General features: G+C 35.7%; 2 protein-coding genes across 3 annotated transcripts; both read left to right on the top strand.

Moving 5' to 3' along the window:
* Window positions 1-2,010: 2,010 nt before the first annotated feature.
* On the top strand, window positions 2,011-2,421 carry LOC128210655 (CD209 antigen-like protein C). Its single transcript, XM_052915007.1, has one exon. The coding sequence runs from the start codon at window positions 2,011-2,013 to the stop codon at window positions 2,419-2,421; it is 411 nt and encodes a 136-aa protein (XP_052770967.1).
* Window positions 2,422-6,246: 3,825 nt separating this feature from the next.
* On the top strand, window positions 6,247-19,035 carry LOC128211009 (nuclear transcription factor Y subunit alpha-like). Of its 2 annotated transcripts, none has more exons than XM_052915382.1 (7): window positions 6,247-6,323; window positions 7,693-7,869; window positions 8,733-8,804; window positions 10,276-10,423; window positions 11,873-11,925; window positions 15,127-15,246; window positions 17,990-19,035. In XM_052915382.1, exons 2-7 carry the CDS (start codon window positions 7,729-7,731, stop codon window positions 18,182-18,184), a joined length of 729 nt encoding a protein of 242 aa, XP_052771342.1. In that variant the 5' UTR covers window positions 6,247-6,323; window positions 7,693-7,728; the 3' UTR covers window positions 18,185-19,035. The 2 variants fall into 2 exon arrangements, with proteins under 2 accessions (XP_052771342.1, XP_052771344.1); XM_052915384.1 differs by having other exon boundaries at window positions 6,286-6,423.
* Window positions 19,036-24,338: the final 5,303 nt, after the last annotated feature.

The raw sequence follows: 24,338 nt of genomic DNA, 5'->3' as shown, positions 1-24,338 counted from the left end.
CAAGATCTGAAGATAATATATTAAATTGAGGTTTTCACTGTTTAAACTTTGACATCTTGCTTTTATATATCACTGATAAATCTCTACAAGCCACCAGAAATGTGTGATTAACATAGACTATTCTAAGTCAGTTGATCTGTGGAATAGTTTCACTTTGGATGGTTTGAGTCATGTCCATATTGCAAGAGAAAGAAGGTCGAGTGCGATGTATCATCATGAACGCAACAAAAATCATTTTTCATTTTATTTTATTTGTGCAATATATTTGATATGTAAAAATAGTACTATTAAACTTTATCATCTATAGAAAAATAAAAATATTTAATATTGAATAAAATATCCCAAAAGGAGGATATTATCACAGAATAATAATCATTTACAATTAAAATAGAACAAACATTTTAACATAAAGATGACTGATCAACCGACTGACATAATATATTTTCGTTTATTTGTTGTTAAGATAAAAGCAAAAGCATTTCTTTTAGCAAACGCAATCGACTATAAACGTCCTATTTCTTTTGAGAAGTATTGCGGAAGTAGATGTGCGCATGCGCTTCGGTGTGATACGTACATATTGTGTAAGCGGCATATCTTTGTATAAAGTCTTCATTCGAAGCGATATATTGCCTTCCTACGTAGCATTTATAACGCAATTTATCACGTGGTAAAACACACTGTGTAATAACATTTTCCGGTGTCCATATCTTTGTTGAAATCGTGCAGTTTTTAAAAGAGAAATTTAACAGGTATGAAAAAAAGAAGAATATAAAGTTCTAAACAAAGCTACAAGTACATGTAGCGGATTTATCATAATTTAAAGAAATAAATAAGGAACAAAAACGACACCTTCAGCTAGAGACTCATGCACTGAGAAACTTAAAAAACGCATTGCATGTTCTTTGCAAAATATTTTTTATAAACCAAAAGATGCTCAGTCTATTAAAATCCTTCGGAATTCCAAAAGCTGAATATGTTTTCTTCTATTGAATATATTCGAATTATTTTTTTGCGTTTTAAAGTCTCTATGTTTACTGTCAGAACAAAGTGTAGACTTATACGGTCACTTTTCAACATATACGGAAGAATGACTTCTGTTTGAGTTCAGACCCATACCGCTCTGTATCAATATTTGTCAAATAGCTGTTAGAACCATCCTCCATTTATTTGTAAAAACTGTTTTTAACGGTGTAATGCGTCGAATGACAGTTAAAACAAGACATTTGTTATATTGAAAGTAGGCTTTTTATCTGCACACAGTTAACCAGAGTTTTAAAGAACCACCTTAGGTTTAAAAAAAATATTAGCCTTTATAAATGGGGTTCAATAAATGGCCACAACTTCCCTAGTTAAAGAAGGTGCCAAATTATAACTAATACGTCTAGCTGAACACAAATCATATGCTATTTTATATCATTAAAGTAAAATGATTTAAACAAAATAATTAATTACAATTAAACAAAAATGCATCAATAAAGTGTAAATCTATAGTGTGCGCCTTTATGGCGAATAGACACCAGTTAATTCACTTGCAAGAAAAAGCAAATTTTCAAAAACTCAGATCGCTTACGACACATTTATCTATGGCACTGTTCGTGCGTATTTTGCCCCCCCCCCCTCCCATTTCGCTCATTTCAACCGCAATTGTGAGTATACTTCGAAACGGCCTAGCTACGGCCCTGTCAATTATAATCAATAGTTATTTTATGATAGCGCGGTTTGATAGGCAAATCTGATAAAAAAACCCACAATACATTAAGGTAAAAAATTCACAAGTAATATGGCACTAACTGTCCTGTAAAGCGGCAAAATTGATATGGCACCCTGATAACAGCTTTTTTAAGTGACAAGAGTAAACGTTTGTTTTAAGTTCCGTCAGTAAAAAGTCATTTCAGATCTCAAAAACAGTTTGTGTTTCTGGAAAGTCTGTTTATATACAACGTTTCAATGCATCGATCCGTTACTCAAAAAAGGTTATCAAACGTTCATTCATTTCAGAATCCCAAGAACATGGCTGTGATGGACATAACATCTTGTGGCCAATTCTGGTTTACTCACGGGAGCTACTGCTATAAAGCAGTTTCCACCCTTCAAACCTGGGTAGACTCTAGAGACAACTGTCGCTCATTGGACGCGGAGCTGGCCTCCGTCACAGACGTATGCGAGCACGCTTTTCTCGTTGGGTTTTTGACGTCACTAGAATGGGAAACGAAGTATGTGTGGCTGGGCGTAAATGACGCCATTGAGCAGGGCACGTGGAATTGGCTTAGTCGGGAACCGTTCGTATTTTCGGCTTTTGGGACCGGACAGCCGGACGATACATCAGACCAAGATTGTTTGTCCATGGAAGCACGGTTTGGTTGGAGGGATCTTCCTTGTTCTCAGTCAAGAAGATCCTTGTGCAAGAAGAGGGCGAAATGAATTCATTGTTCCGCAAAACACGTTTTGATTTGATGCTTTGTTTTAACTGTACGGTGTATTTGACATGTTGTATAGTTGAAGTATGGTAAAAGATGGTGATTATAGTTATACTGCTTACGCAATGGTTAGCGCACTCGCTTCTCACCTAGGTGGCCGGGTCTGATTTGGTTTGTGGTCACCACAACATAAGACCACACTCTCGCGTTACATCGTTCCGATGAGAATGATTGATATAATGTTGTTATAACTTGTTTCACAATCGTTAGTAACAAATAAGATTAAACTAAACTTAACTAAACTAAACTAATATTATTCCGGTGCAATATCACAATATATTTTATCGAGTGAAAACCAAAATCTATAAGCTCTTGAAATATTTCTTTTTCATATTCCTGAGGTGATATTTATTGCGATCTATCATTGAAACCATCTTTTTTTTTTCTTTTTCATAACGTGCATAGAAAGGATACAAATTGACAGTTAATTGTAGGTTTTATTTTTAGAAATGCGCGCCAAATCAAGTGTGTGTCCCAGCTGGCGCTGGCGTTTAATTTGGACGTGAGTGCAAGATAAAATATTAAATTGAGGTTTTCACTGTTTAAACTTTTACATCTTGCTTTTATATATCACTGATAAATCTCTACAAGCCACCAGAAACGTGTAATTAACATAGACTATTATATGCGTGAGAATGTTCTTACGGGGTGTGTAAGCACCGAAATGTACTTGTTATGCAATCAGATCTCAAAATATGCACAAGTCCGATTCGGGAGAAAAGCTCCTGGCACCACAGAATATTGAAACGAAATAATAACCAGCCTACAGTAGAAGTGTTCTTACACGGTACCACATTCTCCGATTTTCGAAATATGTCCGTTAAATGAAATTATCAAATAAAATATAAATCATACTCACGTTTGTTCATGTAAACATAGGGCACAGCTCCACCACAGAAGTGTCGACAGCTCTTTTTCTTTGCACCACCGTAAAGTGGTGGAGCTGGCGTTTAGAGGCCGTGACCGTAGGTCTATAAAAATACATGTAGTACCCTTTATGAATGGGGTTCAATTAATAGGTACATTTAATAGCCACAACTTTCCAATTTAAAACAGTTCCAAAATACCACTAATAAGTCTAGCTGTACACAAATCATTTTATATCATTAAAGTAAAATGATTTAAACAAAATAATTCATTAAAATTAAACAAAAATGCATCAACAACGTGTAAATCTATAGTTTGTGCCTTTATGGTGACTAGACACCAGTTGATTCAATTGCAAGAAAAAGCAAATTTTCAAAAACTCAAATCGCTTACGACACATTTATCTATGGCAGTGTTTTTGCGTTTTTGTCAATTTGGGGATTACAGGGTATGTCGACCCAATAAGCCTCAAGAAGTTTATAATTAGCATCGGTGTATTTATCGACACTCATAACGTGATTATACACACTTTATAACTTCCCTGAATGACGGATCGTGAAAGGAAGGGAAATACTGCTGTGAAACAACGTAGACACAGAGCCGGACAGATTAACATCGTTGATTGATTTGATCGATGGAAACTTTTGTAAGAGTGTAATACTACTGAGAATGACAGAGAGTTGGCTTAAACGTGTATTGACAGTTAAGTGTGTGTGTGGGTGTGGGTGTGTGGGGGGGTGCGTGCGTGCGTGCGTGCGTGCGTGTGTGTGTGCGTGCGCGTGCGTGTGTGAAACGATCACGTGACTTGCAAGGTGTTCGGTAAAATCATTCCGCACTATTTTTAAACGGGACACAATTCCCCGTTCTTTTAAACAGGGGAACTCAGCTGACCAAGCTGTTGCTTTTATTCCTCCCAGATTTTGCATTGGCATGCGTCAGTCAATGAGGTTGTTTTATATGGCAGTTAGATGGCCTGAAGTAATTTTTAAAATTATAGCTTCTTCCCTCACACCTTCCGTGCCTGGTCATCTCTATCGACAACAGTACAAGTAAAGTTTCTTCCCTCGTTCCATCCGCGCCAGGTATTCACTACCGGCGACTGCAAGAACATGTGTATAGCAATTTCCTTCATACGATCCGCACCTGGTATCCTCTGCCGACAACTACAAGTAAAGCTTCTTCCCTCGAACCATGCGTGCCTGGTATTGTATACAGGAAAAACATGTATAGCTTCTTCCCTCGTTCCATCCGTGTCTGGAATACTCTACTGGCGACTACAAGTAAGCTTTTTCCCTCGATCCATACGCGCCTGGTATTCCCTACTGGCGAAAACAAGTAAGCTTCTTCCCTCGTAACAACCGCGCCTGGTATTCCCTACTGGCGAAAACAAGTAAGGTTTCGTCCATCGTACCATACGTGCCTGAAATACTCTACTGGCGTCTACATGTAAAGTTTCTTCCATCGCACCATCCGCACCGACAACTACAAGTAAAGTTTATTCCCTCGTACTATCCGCGCCTAGTGTACTCTAACGACAACTTTTTTAGTTTCTTCCCTCATATTATCCGTGCCTATAATATTCTACCGGTGACAAGAAGTGTATTTTATTTTCCTCGTACCATCTGCGCCATGTATTCTCTTCTCGACTATCGCCGATGCTCTTGACTTGGTACACCCCAAGCCGGAGTTTGCCAAAGCGATGTTTTAATGCAGCTGTGTTTCCTGACTCTTTTAGGAACCGTTTAGTTTGAGTCGGTTGAGTGAATGCCTATCAGGCGATAGGCTTGCCGAATTTGTCTGACCGCGCCAAGGAAATTATGCGGTTCGGCCGAAAACAACTGCTCGACCATAAATTCGATGTTATGTCATATCTCAAATATCTATTTAAATTGTTTGAGTTTGTAGTACAGTATGAACTTCTCCGGAAATTCACACAATTAACTGATAATATTGTACCTTACCCACCTAAAAAATGTCCACAACCAAGTGTGGTTCTCACACTTTATCTGGAAAATGACCCGGCCGTCTTCAGGCTTATCAGACTGATCTCTGACAGTGAGGGGTGATTGAATATCCATGCATGTACCATAAAACAAGCTCCAAAACTTGGAAAACCGTTTTAAATCCAATGTTTATTCACATTTGTTTTATTAGCACGTTCGAGCTTTTCAATTTTCATTCAGTAAAGGTCAACCAGAGTTATTTTGGTCATGTGTTCATGCCATGTTCAGTTTTAAAAAAAACTTTCGTGCTTTAACGGTTATTATTTGGAACAATGCTGCATTCATAAAAGTTCAATGGTTAATGTTATTATATGTTACCTAATAAATGGAATTCGCAAACCATAGTTACACTGTAGTTCACCTGTTAATTTTGTACAGCTAAAAAGGGTAACAGGTGACAGTTCTGAGTACTTTTAAGCCTGCTTTAAGTCTAATTATATTTATCTTACCGAAAAAGTTTCTGAATATTAACTAATTATCCCAAAAATTAAGTGGTTAGCACGAAACAATTCGAAATTAATATCAGGTTATCTTACGACAGTAATATGCCACCATAAATGAACAATATTGTTATGTCACCGTGATCTTATTTACCACTAGTCTGTTGAAGATTATAATTATACTATAATGTTCATTTTCTTATTAAGGCCATTTTGGAAATGTTACCTCCAGTAGATAAAACTATAATTTTATTATTAACCTAATTATTTCTAATCAAATAATTGCATGTTAAGTATATAAGTGAAAAAGATAATTAATAAACATATGCATGCATAAATAACAATTTCAAAAGCCATGGTTGATTGTTGGAGACATAAAATGGTATCACAATCAGTGATACCGGCTTTTCCCAATATCGATACCGGGTACAGGTTTTTAGCACCACCCAATTATGGTATGGTAGTGTATTTTAGAAAATTCCGCCATTGCTGTTTTGACAGAGCGATTTCAGAAAAGAAAACGGATAGAAATCCATGTTGGTGTTGCTATCATGACCTATTTAACGTGAACTCTTTTGAAATTAATGTTTTATTTAATAATTGGAAGATAGTCCATTTGCGGGGCACACATAAAAGGTTTTCGCTTTATCCAAAGTTGATGTGCTCCCGTCGCATACGAATTTCGGACAATTAAGATGGTTTCGGTATACCCTGTGGTTTAAGACATCCTCAATAAAATTTTCGTATTATTTATTTGTCAAAAGATATGTTAGGCATTTTTTGAAATAAAAGATGGAAGGCATTTTTAAATAAAACATGGATGATTGAGAATCTTGTTAAGTTCTATTCTAAAATGGCCAAATGAAGGAAAATCACAGTGGCTTGATTTTTTTAAATTGAATGTTATTATTGATGATACATGTGTTGTGACAAAATCAAATCAAATTTTATTTTCAGTCTGTATGACATAACAGAGAAAACATTAGCTAAGCTATTATTGCTATATGTCTGTGGCAACCATTAAGCATTAGATAAGCGAGCAGTGTTTTTATCCTTTTACCAGTTCACCAATCACTTTTTATCATGTTACCTAAATTGTGTTCTCTTTTATACCCTAGTTCTCACTTTTCTGATGTGATTTGCCTCATCAGTGTTTTATTTTTTCACTAGCAAGCCGGCGCGCACCGTTCATGTCAGTAACACTCGGAAGAGGAGTTGACATTAAACAGAGATAGATAGATAGTTCAAAATATTTTATATTAGGTCCGTACACAAAAAAATAAATATCCAACGTATAATTATGAGTTTGATGTGTTTTTTTCATTTCATACTGTCAAAACATAGTGATATATATATATACATGAAGGGCACTTGCAAGGTTGCACAAACCCATTTAGACATTAGAAATTAGAAGAATACCATATAACACATTATTTTAGACTATGAATAGCTATTGACCAACCGACCATGCTCGAAGTCATTGTTCATAATTCCAGCAAAAAATAATCATTAATTATGTATTGAAAAACTTGTAGCTATAAATGAGAGAAGTGAAGAATCAAGCCAATCCAAGACCTATAGAACTCATATATGAAAACAACATTTTGAAAAATTCAATTTAATATTATATTCTTTTCGGGTTTTATGGAGATTCATAAGTGAAATTAACTGTGATATTTTACTGTTTTAAAAAGTGTTGATATAACTTTGATGTTTTTCATTGTTTTGAAAATTAAGCCTATTCTCACTCTTAAATCAAATGGCAGTGCACTTATTTCAAACTTTAGTCCTCAAGAGATTTTACAGGCCTGAGACTTTCTTGTTTGTACATGGGGTGTAGATTTCAATTTAAATTGTGAGTTCATAAGCATACCTCAAGTTTACATGCATCTCAACTTTTTTCAGTAAGTCTAGTGTGTGTCCAGGAGAACAAAGGACGCAATGTTTGAGGGTGACTCTCAGGTCACAGTTGCTGTAAATGACGCTGGTGATCAGATACAGCAGATACAATATGTCACAGCTGATGGTCGCATCGTCTCTGCAGACCAGATAGTTACTGGAGCAGGCACAAATGTTATACAAGTCAGTGATATAATGTTAATCAGTTAGCACAAAGAAAATTAAACTTCATGTAGAATGTAATATTACTTATTTTGAGAACTTGTTCTTATAAAAAAAACTTCTTATGCCTACCTATATTGAAGAATCAATAGTATCAACTACTTTATAAATATAAATTATCTCCAATTTTGTTCTTATATTGAAGATCTCTGGTACATGTAGGGCCTTCTGTCTGCCTTTTAGCTTTGTAAAAAATATATATGTTGAATTATCATTGAATTCAATTGAAAATAATTTTAGAAAATAACCATATCTGTTACAAAATTCTGTGCCATAGGCCTCCGTGCCTCTAAGGTAGAGTGTGGGCACTATTTTTGTTTAAATATACTGTCTTACTATGGTGTGTTTCCAAGGCTTTGATTATTATTAGAAATTGGAAAAAGGAACTTTCTTGCCATCAAATTTGGGAGTTGTTCTCCCTAACATGGCAGTTCAAGTCTCAACTATTCTGACAAGATATGAAATAGTTGCGATTAAAACATACTGATTCCATGAAAGTATTGAAACAATTCACTTTCATAGAAGTATTGTTGAAATGCCATAAATGAATAGTTGAAACCAGGTTTTTAACAAGTTGGAAGTTTTATTTTAATATTTGGATCTTACATACTTCCAAGGACTGGACTGTGGAAATTAAAGCCCATTTCTAGGGAGCAACAATCTTCCAAATTTCAACTGTACAATTACGAAATTTATAAATGAATTATACAAACATCATCCAACAATTAGATTTTAACCCATTTACTTAGTTTATCATAAAGTGTAGACTGGCAGCTGTGCAGTGTATATTTCCTATACATGCTATTAATGATTGTTTTTACCAGGTGAGCGAGGCCCAGCAAGCAGTTCCTCAGATGCTGGTCCAGACTTCACAGGCCGTCGCCCAACCTCAACCAGTAAGAGTTCTAGGTTGTTTTACATTGTTAAGAGTTAAATAATGTGCATGAATAAAACTTCACTTTAGGTTTGATCTAGTATTTAAAAAAAAACGTTTGTACTATCGATAATCGGTTACTTGAGTGGAACCGATTATCGATTGTAAAATTGGAACCGATTCCCAACACTAGTCTTTATCATAGGTTTAACATGATCATGGGACCTGTGAATTGTACAATACGGAAAAATTACGGAATATTTTGATAGCGCCTGCATCCCAATACAGAAATATATTTTTCAGTCACATGTTTACGATTGTACGTATAAATTATGTATAGATTGATACAGTTAATTTCAGGAGCCCATTTTATTAAAGGCTAGGACTGTAACGAGTACCCAAGTAATCGCAAGTCAAAGCAAAATATTCGACACAAATACTTGCCAGTGCTGAGATCGCTGGATCGCGATTCAGTGCAAAATTTAATAAAAGAATATAACAAAATGATTCCAGCTAATATTTTGGCTGTTTTAAAGAAATATATAATGCAATGTTTATCCGAAATGTCCAAAATATGTTACACTGACGCAACCGGAAGTTAATTCATACAGGGCTAGCATTCAATTCAGTGTGTGGTGTTCGAATGAAGATTATGTATTGCTTTATAACCAAGTGAATCGTGAATTGATTCGTGGATCGCATGTCAAAGATCGCGATTCGAATCGGAAAGTCTTTTGTCCAGCAATACACAGCCTTATTCAAGGCGCATAGGATGCTGTTCAAATTTTGATGTTATCACTGTTAACAGTGAAACAAGAGGACTTCAGTGTTCTCAATAAAAAATGACTGCCTTCTAAAATAGACTGTTCAAATGTAACATAAAAAAGTTGTGGCATAATTTGTCAACATTTGAATATTTTTTGTTGCTGTTTAGAATTGTTCAAACATAGTTTAAAACAACGCTATCATTTTTGTTTACAGGTTTTGATATGAGGTAGAGGGTTATTTTTACACCTGAATTTTTTTATCGAATAGTAAGGTCAAATTTGTTGAGTGTATGGTTTAAGCACTAATTGCCTTCTGTAGTATTTTAACCCTTACTGTTAATTTGATTTTTATACAGGGGAAGGTAGATAATATGCTCTCTCATTACTGATTCAACTTTATTTAGCAGTTATGTCCCTTTGTCCAAGTGTAAAACTTTTTTTTTAAATATATACCGGTATAACAAAAAATATGAAAAATCACTAAGTACTTCTGTATTCATGTACCCAGGCAACATTCCTGTGTCCAGGCCGCGTGTTGGGGATTTAACCTCTCCTGTGATAGCTGTTTGAAAGATTTCAGAATTTGGTAGTCAATGTCAATTTTGGCTACTGGTACATTCAGTAGTCCTAAAATAGCAAATATATTATTTATGTATCATTTTGTGTAAATGTAAAACATACCAAGATGTGTTGACTAGTTGTAAGTTGATAAGTATGCTCTTACAGGTTACAGTAGGCACCCCAGTTGGTGGTGTAGGCACACACAACGCCCTTGGTATTCCACAGATGTTGTTCCTGAATCAGATCACAGTGAATGGACAGACGTCTTTTGTCCTTGTGGACTCGAACAACAAACCTGTACAGCTGCCTCAGGGTCAGTGGGGTGTAACGGCACTCAAAGAGTATTAACAAACATGCCATATCTTCCAGTGGGGGAAATTACCCTGCTCACAGTTTATGATAGCTCTACCTGATATTAGTAACTGTATAATTTTTGCCTCACGGTCAGTGCGCTGTAGCAGTGCTCAGAAATTGAACAAGATGCCTATTCGGAGGCATTCATTAGTTACTGTGACAGCTCTTGTTAAGTACAAAATTGGACCCATCAAACTGTTTTTGTATGAAAGAGTTGGTTTATTTTTTAAGAAAACAAACTTCATGTTATTTTATCTTTGCTGCTTGTTTTTTTAAGGCATTCTTGTTCATTTCAAGGCAAAATTGGAATACCCAGTTTCAGAGACTTAAGTACAAGAATATTTCCCAATCTGAAGGGCCTCATCATTTCCAAACTGCTGGAAAAAATCACTATTATCTAATGTTGTAAACTGGGGGGGGTGTCATTTGATAATACATGTAAAATTTCAGCTTGTGGGTTTTAATGATTATCTTATGATAATGTTATTAATTTTTTGGTTTCTAATTTGACATGTTTTTTCTGTGGTCAGTATTATGGGCCCTGGTCAGTATTATTGGCCCAAGACCGCAGGAGTTGGATTTACAAAAACTATGTCCACTCACTATCTTGAGAACAGTTCGTCCTAAGATTATGAAACTTCATCAATAGGATGCATTTGAATATGGGAATATCACTGGCAGGGGTTAGGAGGCAGTAGATGAAAGGTCATGCATACATGCCATATTTCTGAGAAGCTTCCCAGGGGATTTTGATATTACACCAGGGGATTTTTGCGCACCGAAATTTAGCTCAATATCTACATTTATGATACATGTTAGAATAAATACAGAAACACACTCTAATTATAATAATTTTTTGACTTAGTCATCATGGTCCTTCATGGAATTTCACACTTAATAGTAATAGTTATGGATGCTTTCCATTGTCAACATTGAGCTAGTTTCCCCCCCCCCCCCCAAAAAAAAAATTTAATTCCAGGGGATATGGATGCCCCGGCGGGGGACCAGGGGATGGGTCGAAATTCCAGGGGCTTTTTAATCCCGCCAGGGAGTATGGCATGAATGGTCATTGTCATCATCAACTGTCCTGTAAAATAATTGTCCCCAGTTTAAAGTTTTAAATGTTTTTCTGCACTTTCATGAAAAGTTTGTGCAACCATTAATATTAATAATCAAGTCATTTCTTCAACGCCTGTAGTCAAGATCCACACAGTTCTGACAAACAGCATTAAGGGGCATACATGTACTGTCTGACAACATATATGCATATAGTATATTAAACATCTGATTACGACATTACATACATGTATACAAGTTCTTTCTACCTGATTTATTTGCGAAATCACAATCATTAGACACTCAGAAAATTTACCAAACATACAGTATATCTTTATCTGGTTTGTTTCAGGTATTCAAGTCATAAACCTACCATCCCAGCAACCTGGTCAACAGATCGCCATGGTAACATTTACATTTGATTTATTTTTTTATTTCAATGCATTATCATATTTAACCCATTTGTCTTAATGATCAAAACAAAAAAAGCATATGATTAAGGTACAGATAAAAAATATTATTGATAATTTGGCTCTTTTTTCAAATGTCAGAGGAATCTGTTACTATTTTTTTACACTGTTCCTTAATCATATGCTCTTTTTTGTTTTTATCATTAAAGAAAAATGAGTTAAACATGAAAATACATTAAAGTTTAAATAAAAAATGCATCAATGTTTATTGTGCGCCTTAATAATTTAATGCTTTAATACTGTAAAACTATGACTTGTTATGCCCTCGAAGGTGGGCATATTAAAATCGCACCGTCGGTCCTTCTGTCCGGCTCAATAACTTTCTCTTGTATGGACAGATTTTAAAAAGACTTGCCACATGTGTTTGACATACCAAGACAACGTGTCACGTGCAAGACCCATTTCCCTACCTCTTAGGTGAAAGATACACTTAGGTGTTTATTCACAATGGAATGCTGCATATAAGGACATAGAGTATAGGTTGTTGTGTCCGGGCTGTAACTTTTTCTTGTATGGACAGATTTTAAAATTACTTGCCACATGTGTTTGACATACCAAGACGACATGTTGTGTGCAAGACCCATGTCCCTACCTCTAAGGTGAAAGATACACTTAGTGTTTATTCACAATGGAATGCTGAATATAAGGACATAAGAAAGTAGGTTGTCAAATATCGGTGGTATTTTTTTAATGTTCAGAAGCAATTTAAAATAACTTGCCATATGTATTTAACACGTTAAGGCAAGATCAACTTTTCATGTACTGACCTTCTTCATAGGTCAATGTCACATTCGGGGCATTCGTCACATACTGTGACAGCTCTTGTTTTTCTTGGTAGCTACCGAAGTATGTCTTTCAAAAAAGGTTGAGCTAGTTTGAGCTTAATAAAAGGGTAAATATGTTTATGAAGTAATTTCCTGGGAAAGGAATGGGAAGTTTGCTGAATATTACAGGTGCCGCAACCAGGGGCTGTATTCATATAGCATACAGGTGAAAAATGCTCTTTCTTTAAGTTGATTTTAAAGCTGCACTCTTACAGATATACCATTTTTACAACTTTTTTATTTTTTGTCTTGGAAAGAGCAACTTTTTGCGTAAATATCTAATGATATATAATTGCTGACATAAATCAGATCGTAGATTTTCATATATTAGTATAAAAATCTGCGATCTAATTTTTTGTTTGCAATCTAATATAACTTGTTTCTATGGATTTTCGTAAAAATTGGCTTGTTCCAAGACAAAAAATAAAAAAAGTTGTCAATCTGTGAGAGTGCAGCTTTAAAGGAAACTAAATAGGTTTTGTGCCAAAAAATCAAAGTAAGCAAGAAAAAGAATCAAAGATAAAGGCATACATGAATAGATCTAATGGATAACAGAGGGTATTTAAAATATTGAGTAAAAATTATTTGAAAAATTGAAAAAAAAATCATGGATAAAGGCACTTATAAATTATACAATACAGAAGCAAATTTACCTTTTAAGGGTCCAAATTCAAAAAAGACACCAACCTATATACTAGAAAAATAATTGCCTTCCCCCATGTGTTACTGGTATACGTCTTACTGGAATAGCCCTTAATGAAAAAATGTTGTTTTTTTTTAAGTTGAATTTAAAGAGAACAGAGGGTATTCAAAATATTCAGTGTTAAAAATTTGAAAAGTTTCACTAAGTTAAAAATTATCTCAAAAAAGTTTTATGAACTGCCCTAGTTCTCATGCAGTCATATTTACTGTAGGTCATTTAGCACATCGATGCCAAGTTTATGCCATTATTCGACAAATTTTATTTTTTTTCGCTATTTTATCATCTTTTTCATCATTTTATCCCTTCAAGCACTGAATTTTCACTATGTTGAATTAAGGTATAACACCAAAACAAAAACAATAAAATATGCTACATATGTTTTTGAATGTACGAGTATTACTGTAGGATATTTTCCAGCCATGTTTAGGTGTGTTAGCAAAAGTAATGCTCTAGTATAAATTAAAGAAATTTCTATCAAGACTTTTAAAACTGTTTGCGTGCAATCCCAAGATTACAATGATCCAACTTCCATTTCTTGTCTCTTTTAGATAAATGTTTCTAAATTAAGTAACGTATTACTGTCTGTGGTTTGTATTGTTTGTAAAAAATTAATCGCAGACATTTGAACTACATTTTCGGATAAGAGATTCTTTAGTAATACAGAAAGTCTGTATTTGAATGCACTAAATCATGTAGAAATTTCCCCCCATTTTTGAATCCTTTATTCGTTGTTATTTCCCGTGTAAAAAGGTTTATATTTATTCCAAATTTGAATGCAAAAATTCCCATTGAATCTTTTAAAATACAGTTGGTCCAAATGAGCCAAAAATTAATGTACCGGTAAGATACTTTTTTCACATAGTCTTTTAAACAAATGATTCAATAATTGTCCTTTCTGATAACGCATTCATCTGCCCCTGAATACACTTCAACCAGGAGGTTTAGTCTCAGAATTAGAAAAGTAGAAAACCAGCAAAAAGTAAAGCATGGCATTTGAAATATGTGCTAGCTTTTCTTCTTCAAAGTCACATTACATATTGTCCAATCAGGGCGTTTGTACAGATCACATGATGATGATCTCTCATTGGTCATCTTTCTTATCAAGTCTATACCCTAACCCTACCCGCCATCAGAGTATTTCAGTTCTCCAAGAGACAAGGAGTATTTCAGGGGCAGATGAATGAGTTACCTGAAAGGACAACTTCAATTGCTGCCTGGTTATTGACAATTGGCATGTTTGGCCGATACCTGGCTGCAGTCCCACAAACATTCACAAGTAGTGACTCAACTGAGTTCACAAAATTTCACACAAAAAGAAACAAAGAATAATACAAGAAACATTGGCTACACCCAAACAAGCCAAAACTGAAGCATGACATTTTAAATATATCTTATCTACTTCTGAGGACTAAATCTAAGTTCATTTCAGGGGCAGATAAATGAGTTATTGGAAAGAACAGTAGATCTCTATTTTGTTCCCAATGACAAACTTTTGTAATTTTTCAGGTTGAGGTATGAGTCATTTTCCAAAATATGCCAAGAGAGCCATGTATGCTGTACAGTAAGTCTTACAATAGCAATGTAAACACTTGATAATGATCTTTTTCAGCCGGGAGAAACTGGTGAGGAGCCATTGTACGTTAACGCCAAACAGTACCACCGAATCCTGAAACGACGTCAAGCGCGAGCAAAACTTGAAGCCATGGGTCGAATTCCTAAAGAAAGACAGGTATATATTATCTAAGCAAAATTATTCTTGAAGGACATGTCCCAATTTCTTGAAAAATGGCATAACAGACCCTCCCTGTGTGATACTGGTTATCGATATTAGACAATGGCCGAATTCATTATTCATGAATCTTAGTGAACATTTTCAAAACTAATCTTACAACATCCAAGTTCTTAAAATTCATTTTAACATATTTTCTAACATATTTTTCATTAAGCTAAAATTGTTTACTAAGATGCTTATGAATACAGCCCCTTTTCAACAAGCCCAACTCTTTGTATTATTACTTGGCTAATGGAAATGTTAACCAGCCTGGCTAACATTTAACCCTGCAAAGATTGCAGCTTTGAACTAATTTAGAGCTCTGTCAATGGAAGGTTACACAGCACTATTACATGAATTGTAAGGAATAAACTAGTAGGATATAATTTATGCACAAAGGTAATAAAATGACATGGTTTCGTACTTTGATGGGCCATTCAGTGTCAATTCCTGACACAATGATATTTTTATCACTCATTATTCTGATTACTTGAGAAAATAATTCATAATTCATGATTCTATTTTCCTTTGACAATACGTTTAGCTTGGCTTTCTCAAATTCACTCATTTCTGAATGCGAAAAATTAAATTATATAACTGTTTATGACTTACTTGAAACTTTATTCTTTGAAGAGTGAACAGCAATTTTTACTGTAATGGATATGGTTCTGTTTCCTGTGAACTTTGGAATTGTCATTGATAAAAATTGAAAGTTTGAAAAGCAAAAAATCATTTCGTTTTACTCCGCAGATTTTCGGCATTGCAGACATGAAATGTACATTGTATCTAGTCTCCTGTATTTCTCGTTAAAGACCCAGTTATATTTGCAACCCTTTGGAAGACATTATAATCTTATCTGAATAAGCTAAATACATGTATTAAGCTTAGTTTAAAGCTGCACTCTCACAGATTCGCCGTTTTGACAACTTTTTTATATATTTTTTGTCTCGGAATGAGCGATTTTTTGCATTATATGCATATAAGATCAATTTTTGAACTATTTTGTCAGCAGTCTTTAATGACTGGTTTACAAGCATTTTTGCATAAATTGGCTCGTTCCAAGATAATAAATAAAAAGGTTATCAAAACATTAAATCTGTGAGAGTGCAGCCTTAAGGGATGGTAACGGTAAAACACGTTGTGTAGGTTCGTTTCCTTTATTGAAGTCCTACATACAATAACAACACACAGGAAGTTACATTAAGTTAGTTTAAATACATTTTCGCGTTACGTCAATACATCGCATTATGTTATGTCGCGCCAAAATCCCAACAACATGTATTAAGCTTAATTTAAGGGTTATGAGTTAGATATTGAGATATATTTTTTTTCTTAAATTGGGTAAATACACTTCAGCCATTTGTATCTATTAAGGAAATATTGTAATGATGTACTTAACATTAAGAATTTGATAACATTCTGTCTTTTATAACCCATCCTATTTTGATTTGCTTTCTCACTTTAATTGACAATTAGAATTTCCTCGCATATGAAAGCATGTCATGAAACATTACGTAACTTGCTTGCCAGAAAGTCGATACTTTCACAGCTGAATTCTCAAAAGGTTCGAAATGTCATTACTATATTAGGTTGTCATCTTTCACAGGCAATGAGATGGCATTTATTTGAGTTTAAGCATGTGTGGGATTGTACGAGATTGGGAAAAGTGTTAATTCGAGAAATGATTTTTTTTCATTGCGTTGGCATTTGCCTTTGAGTGAAACAGACTTTTCTGAGGCTTCCAAAGGGTGTTAAGAATAAGTGAGTTCACGTTGAGACATTCCTTAGGATTGGGTTTGCAGTTTTTACGAACATATTAAATGTCATGGTTACTGCTTGTAGTTAGATACTAGGGTTTTAGCCAGGTTTTAAAAAAGGACTGGGTGCTGCAGAAAATAAATAGGGGGCTAAGGGCTAGTCCAGTAAAACATATAACCCACAGTAGGGGAGGCAATTATTTAAATAGTGTATGGGTGGGGGTCTTTTTCCTAAATTTGAAGCCCAAAGGGGTAAATTTGCTTCTGTAGGGGGGTGGTATAATTTAAAAGTGCCCCCCACCCCTGGTGGTTATATGTTTAAATGGAATAGCCCTAAGGGTGACAAGGGGACATTGAATCATGCTTTAAAGAACTTGAACATAATGATGTTACAGCAAATGATAGGAATTGAGTTGAATTAAGGTAATATCATGTTGCAACTGCCAAATATGTAGAGTCTGTGTGTATTTATAATGATATCATAAAATTATCTTAAGCATATAATTTTATGAATTTAGAAGAATGCACATGTTTGTCTCCATGACAGCACAGGGAAGTACCAAAAATGTACAGGGCACAGATCCTTGTTTACCCAAATTTCATGATTTCCCAAATTTAGATCTCGCTGAACCAGGGGCAGTATTCATAAAATTTCTTAAGTCATTTCCTAACTGAAGTCACATTTGTAATTTCTGTACATGTATCTCTTTAATCATATGAAATAAAAACTTAACAATTTCCAAAATACATAAATTGAAAAAACCACATACTTTAATGTTAAAAACGCTTATGAACATTTAAATATTGACTTCAGTTAGGAAATTACTTCAAATGTTTTATGAATACAGCTCCTGGTTTCATATCATGCATTCCTTATGTCTTAACAAAACCTGTTAAATAAAATAAGTAATAGTTCAAACAAAACTTTGCCAATTATTTTTCAGCGATATCTGTATGAATCTCGACACCAGCACGCGCTGAAAAGACAACGTGGCTCTGGAGGAATTTTTGTGAACAACCCCAACGGCACGGAAGAGCACGGGGAGCTTAAATCGGAGAACGGCCATTTCTCCCTCGATAATGACATGCATCTCCCGGTTGTGAATCAAGGACAAGATATTCTCAAGTTCGATACTTAGCAGCAGTTATGTGTGTGTTTATTCGTTACATGTGTTATATGTGTAAAAGTAGTGCCAGTGGATGGGTGTTTCCTGTAAATGCCAGCTAGGATCTGATGTTGGCATAAGCTGATTAAGGTGGAATTTCGTGAAACTCTTCATTGAACTGTTTGTTAGATGTGAATATATGATGTCTGTTTCATTGTAATATCATCTTCATGTGTACATTTATCTATTCTCTTTGTTGGAGTGGCAGAGATCTACGTTACTTGTATTGTTGTGCATGTGTTTATGATACCGTCCGACATTCAATATTTGCATGTAATCAAAGTCCTGGATTTCAGAGTTATTATTGACCTTACTCAATTCTAAATAAAAAAAAATCCCTACTAGCCGACCCATTGCCAAAAGTCTAAGTCAAGCCCCTTCAAACAAACAAACTTTAAGGATGACCTTGATCCTATATAGGAAGTGGCTTGCCTAAAGTTGGTGGGTTTTTTCGAACTTTTCTTACCTGAATATTTTCATTTGAATAGCCAGAGAGTATCCCAAAACGATGGGTGAAAAGGCCTCCTTAATAACTTCCATCAACTTTCCCTAGGTGGCTCTGCCCATTTATCCAGCTGGGTGGCCTGTGGTCCCCAGACCCCCGGCTCAGTTTTCATGATTAAGGATTTTGCTCTGTTGATACCCCTGAACTGTATATACATATAGTATATTTTTTATTAAACACAATTGATAATGATTATTTCTATGTACATAAAAGACATCTTATTGGTGTTTTAATTCACTTGACATGAGGCCATACCAAAATTGTTTTTGTTTATGTACGAAAACCAATCTAGCCATCATAAGAATAAAAACCCCTCCACCCCCCCCCCCCACCCCCCCCCCCCCCCCCCCCACCCCCCCCAAAAAAATAAATAAAAAATAAATAAATAAGTGACGTTCTAAGTAGAAAAAGTCACCAGAGCCTCCATAGTCCATTTTCAATTGTCAGATGGATTTCAATCGCAAAATAAGTTTTAATAAAAACTTGTATGGGGGTATTTAGGTATGCTGATCATGGGAATCACACAGAATGCATCATTTTCTGATATCAATATATCAAATGCCTAGAATACTAGTACAAAGTATGAAGCGTGTTGTTTACACTTGTGTTCTGTAGGTGGAGAATTATAGTAATAGAATATTAAAAATATTTGGCATGATCGTTGATCATATAAAATGTGTTTGTGTTTCTTGGATCCTGAAGACCTAAATATATCCGTCTACGGACGCTTCAAAAAAGGATTTGGTACGGTCTGATGCCAAACCAGGTTCATATAAATAATCTGAAATGTTAAAACATTGCTAAGATTAACTAGATTTCCTCTAGACAAACCAATACACATGGACTTGGATCCAATAATTCTTCTGTTAGTCACAAAATCATCTTTTACAAACAATTGCACATGGATCAGATCCAATACATTCATTTGTTAAACAATGTAGATCATTATCAAAGACAGTGGTAATCCTATTGTAAGTCAATTGTGCCACATTAATTTTGTAGGGGCACTGTTTTATAAGATAATCATTTAAAGGACCTTCTAGGGGACAACATCTTTTTTGTATGTATCTTTCATCCTTATCTCAGTTTTCATGGGGGGGTAGGGGGTGTCGCCGGGTCCGGACCGATTGAGGTTTCAAACTTTTAGAAACCCTGCTTATCTGTATATATCATATTTATTACTTTAGAAAAACAACGCCTATGCTTATCACAATGCCCATGCTTATCCCAACATCTATGTTGATCACAATGTTCATGCTTGGCAAAATGTTCATGCTCATCACAACGCCAACCCTTATCACAACAACCACCCTTATCACAACATCCAACCTTATCACAACATCCACCCTTATCACAAAATCCATGTTGATCACAACCCCCACCCTTATTGCAACACCCATGTTAATCACAATGTCCACCCTTATCACAACATCCATGTTTATCACAACCCCCACCCTTATCACAACATCCATGTTAATCACAATGTCCACCCTTATCACAACACCCATGTTGATCACAACCCCCACCCTTATCACAACATCCATGTTAATCACAATGTCCACCCCTATTACAACATACATGTTAATCACAATGTCCACCCTTATCACAACACCCATGTTGATCACAACCCCCACCCTTATCACAACATCTATGTTAATCACAATGTCCACCATTATCACAACACCCATGTTGATCACAACTCCCACCCTTATCACAACATCCATGTTAATCACAATGTCCACCCTTATCACAACATACATGTTAATCACAATGTCCACCCTTATCACAACACCCATGTTGATCACAACCCCCACCCTTATCAAAACATCCATGTTAATCACAATGTCCACCCTTATCACAACACCCATGTTTATCACAACGTCCACCCTTATCACAACATCCATGTTAATCACAATGTCCACCCTTATCACAACACCCATGTTGATCACAACCCCCACCCTTATTGCAACACCCATGTAAATCACAATGTCCACCCCTATTACAACATACATGTTAATCACAATGTCCACCCTTATCACAACACCCATGTTGATCACAACCCCCACCCTTATCACAACATCTATGTTAATCACAATGTCCACCATTATCACAACACCCATGTTGATCACAACTCCCACCCTTATCACAACATCCATGTTGATCACAATGTCCATAAGCCTAGACAACATCCATGTTCATTACAATGTCCATGCTTATCACAACATCCATGTTGTTCACAATGTCCACCCTTATTGCAACACCCATGTTAATCACAATGTCCACACTTATTGCAACACCCATGTTAATCACAATGTCCACCCTTATCACAACATCCATGTTGATCACAATGTCCATCCTTATCACAACATCCATGTTGATCACAATGTCCATCCTCATCACAACATCCATGTTGATCACAATGTCCACCCTTATCACAACACCCATGTTGATCACAACCCCACCCTTATCACAACACCCATGTTGATCACAATGTCCATGCTTATCACAACATCCATGTTAATCACAATGGCCACCCTTATTGCAACACCCATGTTAATCACAATGTCCACCCTTATCACAACATCCATGTTGATTACAATGTCCACCCTTATCACAACATCCATGTTGATCACAATGTCCACCCTTATCACAACATCCATGTTGATCACAACCCTTACCCTTATCACAACACCCATGTTGATCACAATGTCCACCCTTATCACAACACCCATGTTGAGCACAACACCCATGTTGATCACAATGTCCACCCTTAGCACAACACCCATGTTAATCACAATGTCCACCCTTATCACAACACCCATGTTGATCACAACCCCCACCCTTATCACAACACCCATGTTGATCACAATGTCCACCCTTATCACAACACCCATGTTGAGCACAACACCCATGTTGATCACAATGTCCACTCTTATCACAACATCCATGTTGATCACAATGTCCATAAGCATAAACAACATCCATGTTCATTACAATGTCCATGCTTATCACAACATCCATGTTGATCACAATGTCCACCCTTATCACAACATCCATGTTGATCACAATGTCCATAAGCATAGACAACATCCATGTTCATTACAATGTCCATGCTTATCACAACATACATGTTGATCACAATGTCCACGCTTATCACAACATCCATGTTGATCACAATGTCCACCCTTATCACAACACTCAAGTTGATCACAACCCCCACCCTTATCACAACACCCATGTTGATCACAACCCCCACCCTTATCACAACACCCATGTTGATCACAATGTCCACCCTTAACACAACACCCATGTTGATCACAATGTCCACCCTTATCACAACATCCATGTTGATCACAATGTCCATAAGCATAGACAACATCCATGTTCATTACAATGTCCATGCTTATCACAACATCCATGTTGATCACAATGTCCATGCTTATCACAACATCCATGTTGATCACAATGTCCACGCTTATCACAACATCTATGTTGATCACAATGTCCACGCTTATCACAACATCCATGTTGATCACAATGTCCACGCTTATCACAACATCCATGTTGATCACAATGTCCACGCTTATCACAACATTCATGTTGATCACAATGTCCATTCTTATCACAACATCCATGTTGATCACAACGTCCATTCTTATCACAACCTCCATGTTGATCACAATGTCTATGCTTATCACAACATCCATGTTGATCACAATGTCCATGTTGATCACAATGTCCATGCTTATCACAACATCCATGTTGATTACAATGTCCATGCTTATCACAACATCCATGTTGATCACAATGTCTATTCTTATCACAACATCCATGTTGATCACAATGGCTATGCTTATCACATGGAGCAACATCCATGTTGATCACAATGTCCACGCTTATCACAACACCCATGTTGATCACAATGTCCACGCATATCACAACATCCATGTTGATCACAATGTCCACGCTTATCACAACATCCATTTTGATCACAATGTCCACGCTTATCACAACATCCATGTTAATCTCAATGTCCATGCTTATCACAACATCCATGTTGATCACAATGTCCATGCTTATCTTGGCTGATATTCATAAAACATAAGTTTATTCCCCAAGTGGAGTTTTATTTTTGTTACATTGTCAAATATAATGAGGCATTTAAGTGAGGAAATGACTTGGAAATGTTTTATGAGTACCAATCCTGTTTTGTCAGATTTGATAACTATTGAATTGTTTATGTATCTCATTACATTTCATAACAATTGGTCAAAACTATGTTAACAAAGTTAACAACGTTTTTAAATGCATCGTTGTTAACTTGAAATGTTTAATGATGTGCCGATATAGTGAAGTAGAGCTATTCTTGTTGTAAACACTAGATCACATGTGTATCCATTAAACTGCCATAGCTGAAAATATTTGAATATTAACAATGCTGACGTCACCAACGTTGTTAACTTTAACAAAGTTTTGAATAATTGCCCCAACGTATATTTTAGACTGATATCATATTGATATGCACCCCCGTTAACTTGTAATAAAATATAAACAGGTTGTTTATTTTTCATTCGACTCTATTGGGGTGAGGAGGGGGACTGGCATTGACCGTGCAAATCAGCTTTGTTTATTCTTTGGAAAAAATGGACATAACTAACAGTCAAAACGATAAAAGATGAGGTTTCACTTTTATTTATTTTTTATTACTTTTGTATAACAACTGCTTATAAATTGTCATCTATTAGCATTGCAGTAATGCCATTCATCAGTTGTCGGAAGTGTTTTAACAATAAAAACCATTACAATTCGTTAAATGTGTGGTTACAATCTACCTTTCACATCCAAAGCTTAATTTGCATCAAAACATTGTCTATTGACCTTTAAATGGGTCCCTCAAGTGAATCTGGCCAGTGGTAAATATAATTGTTTTTGTTCGCATATTTGCATCAAAAACAGCAGAAAGTACATTGAAATAATATAAATGACGTCTGCAACCCCTGAATAATAATTAGGCTGGTTCAGAAATAACGAATTGTTGTGTTACATCATAATATTACCTAATTATTAGTAAGAAGAAACCTCGAATAACGTATTTTAAATTGATCGATAAAATATGTCTCAGATTTCCCCAAAACCTTCTGAGTTCTATGGGCCAAGCTTATGTTTCAAGAGAAGTCGTTCCGACACGAAATGTGGAAGTATGGAATGTATTTTACTTATTTTCATGGTTTTAGTAAAATTTATACAGCTTAATGTTCTTTTTCTTAGTACCACGGGCCAGATGTCATCCTTTTCTTCAGTAATGTTTTAAAATGTAACACAATGGGACAACCTCCAGGGGCTGTTGCAGCATATGACGTTAGAAGGGGCGTAACTAAGAGGCAGAACCTTTTGACATGCGGTCCTCCCTTGTAAACGAAATAGTGAAAGGTGTAAAATGTTGGAAGGGGTGATTGGAGGTACTTCCCCAAGAAATTTTTATCATTTCAAATCAGATATGGTGCATTTGAGCGTATTTAATACCATTTTTTCTGCGTTGTTGACATTAAAAAGTAGATTTAAGACGGAGAGGGGGTGCCGGGTGCGCCCACACACACTTGAATCTGCTTGTGACTTCTACAA

This window comes from Mya arenaria, chromosome 12 (assembly GCF_026914265.1).
Source record: "Mya arenaria isolate MELC-2E11 chromosome 12, ASM2691426v1".
Classification (NCBI taxonomy): Eukaryota; Metazoa; Mollusca; class Bivalvia; order Myida; family Myidae; genus Mya; species Mya arenaria.
This window is presented reverse-complemented; position numbering and strand designations above follow the sequence as displayed.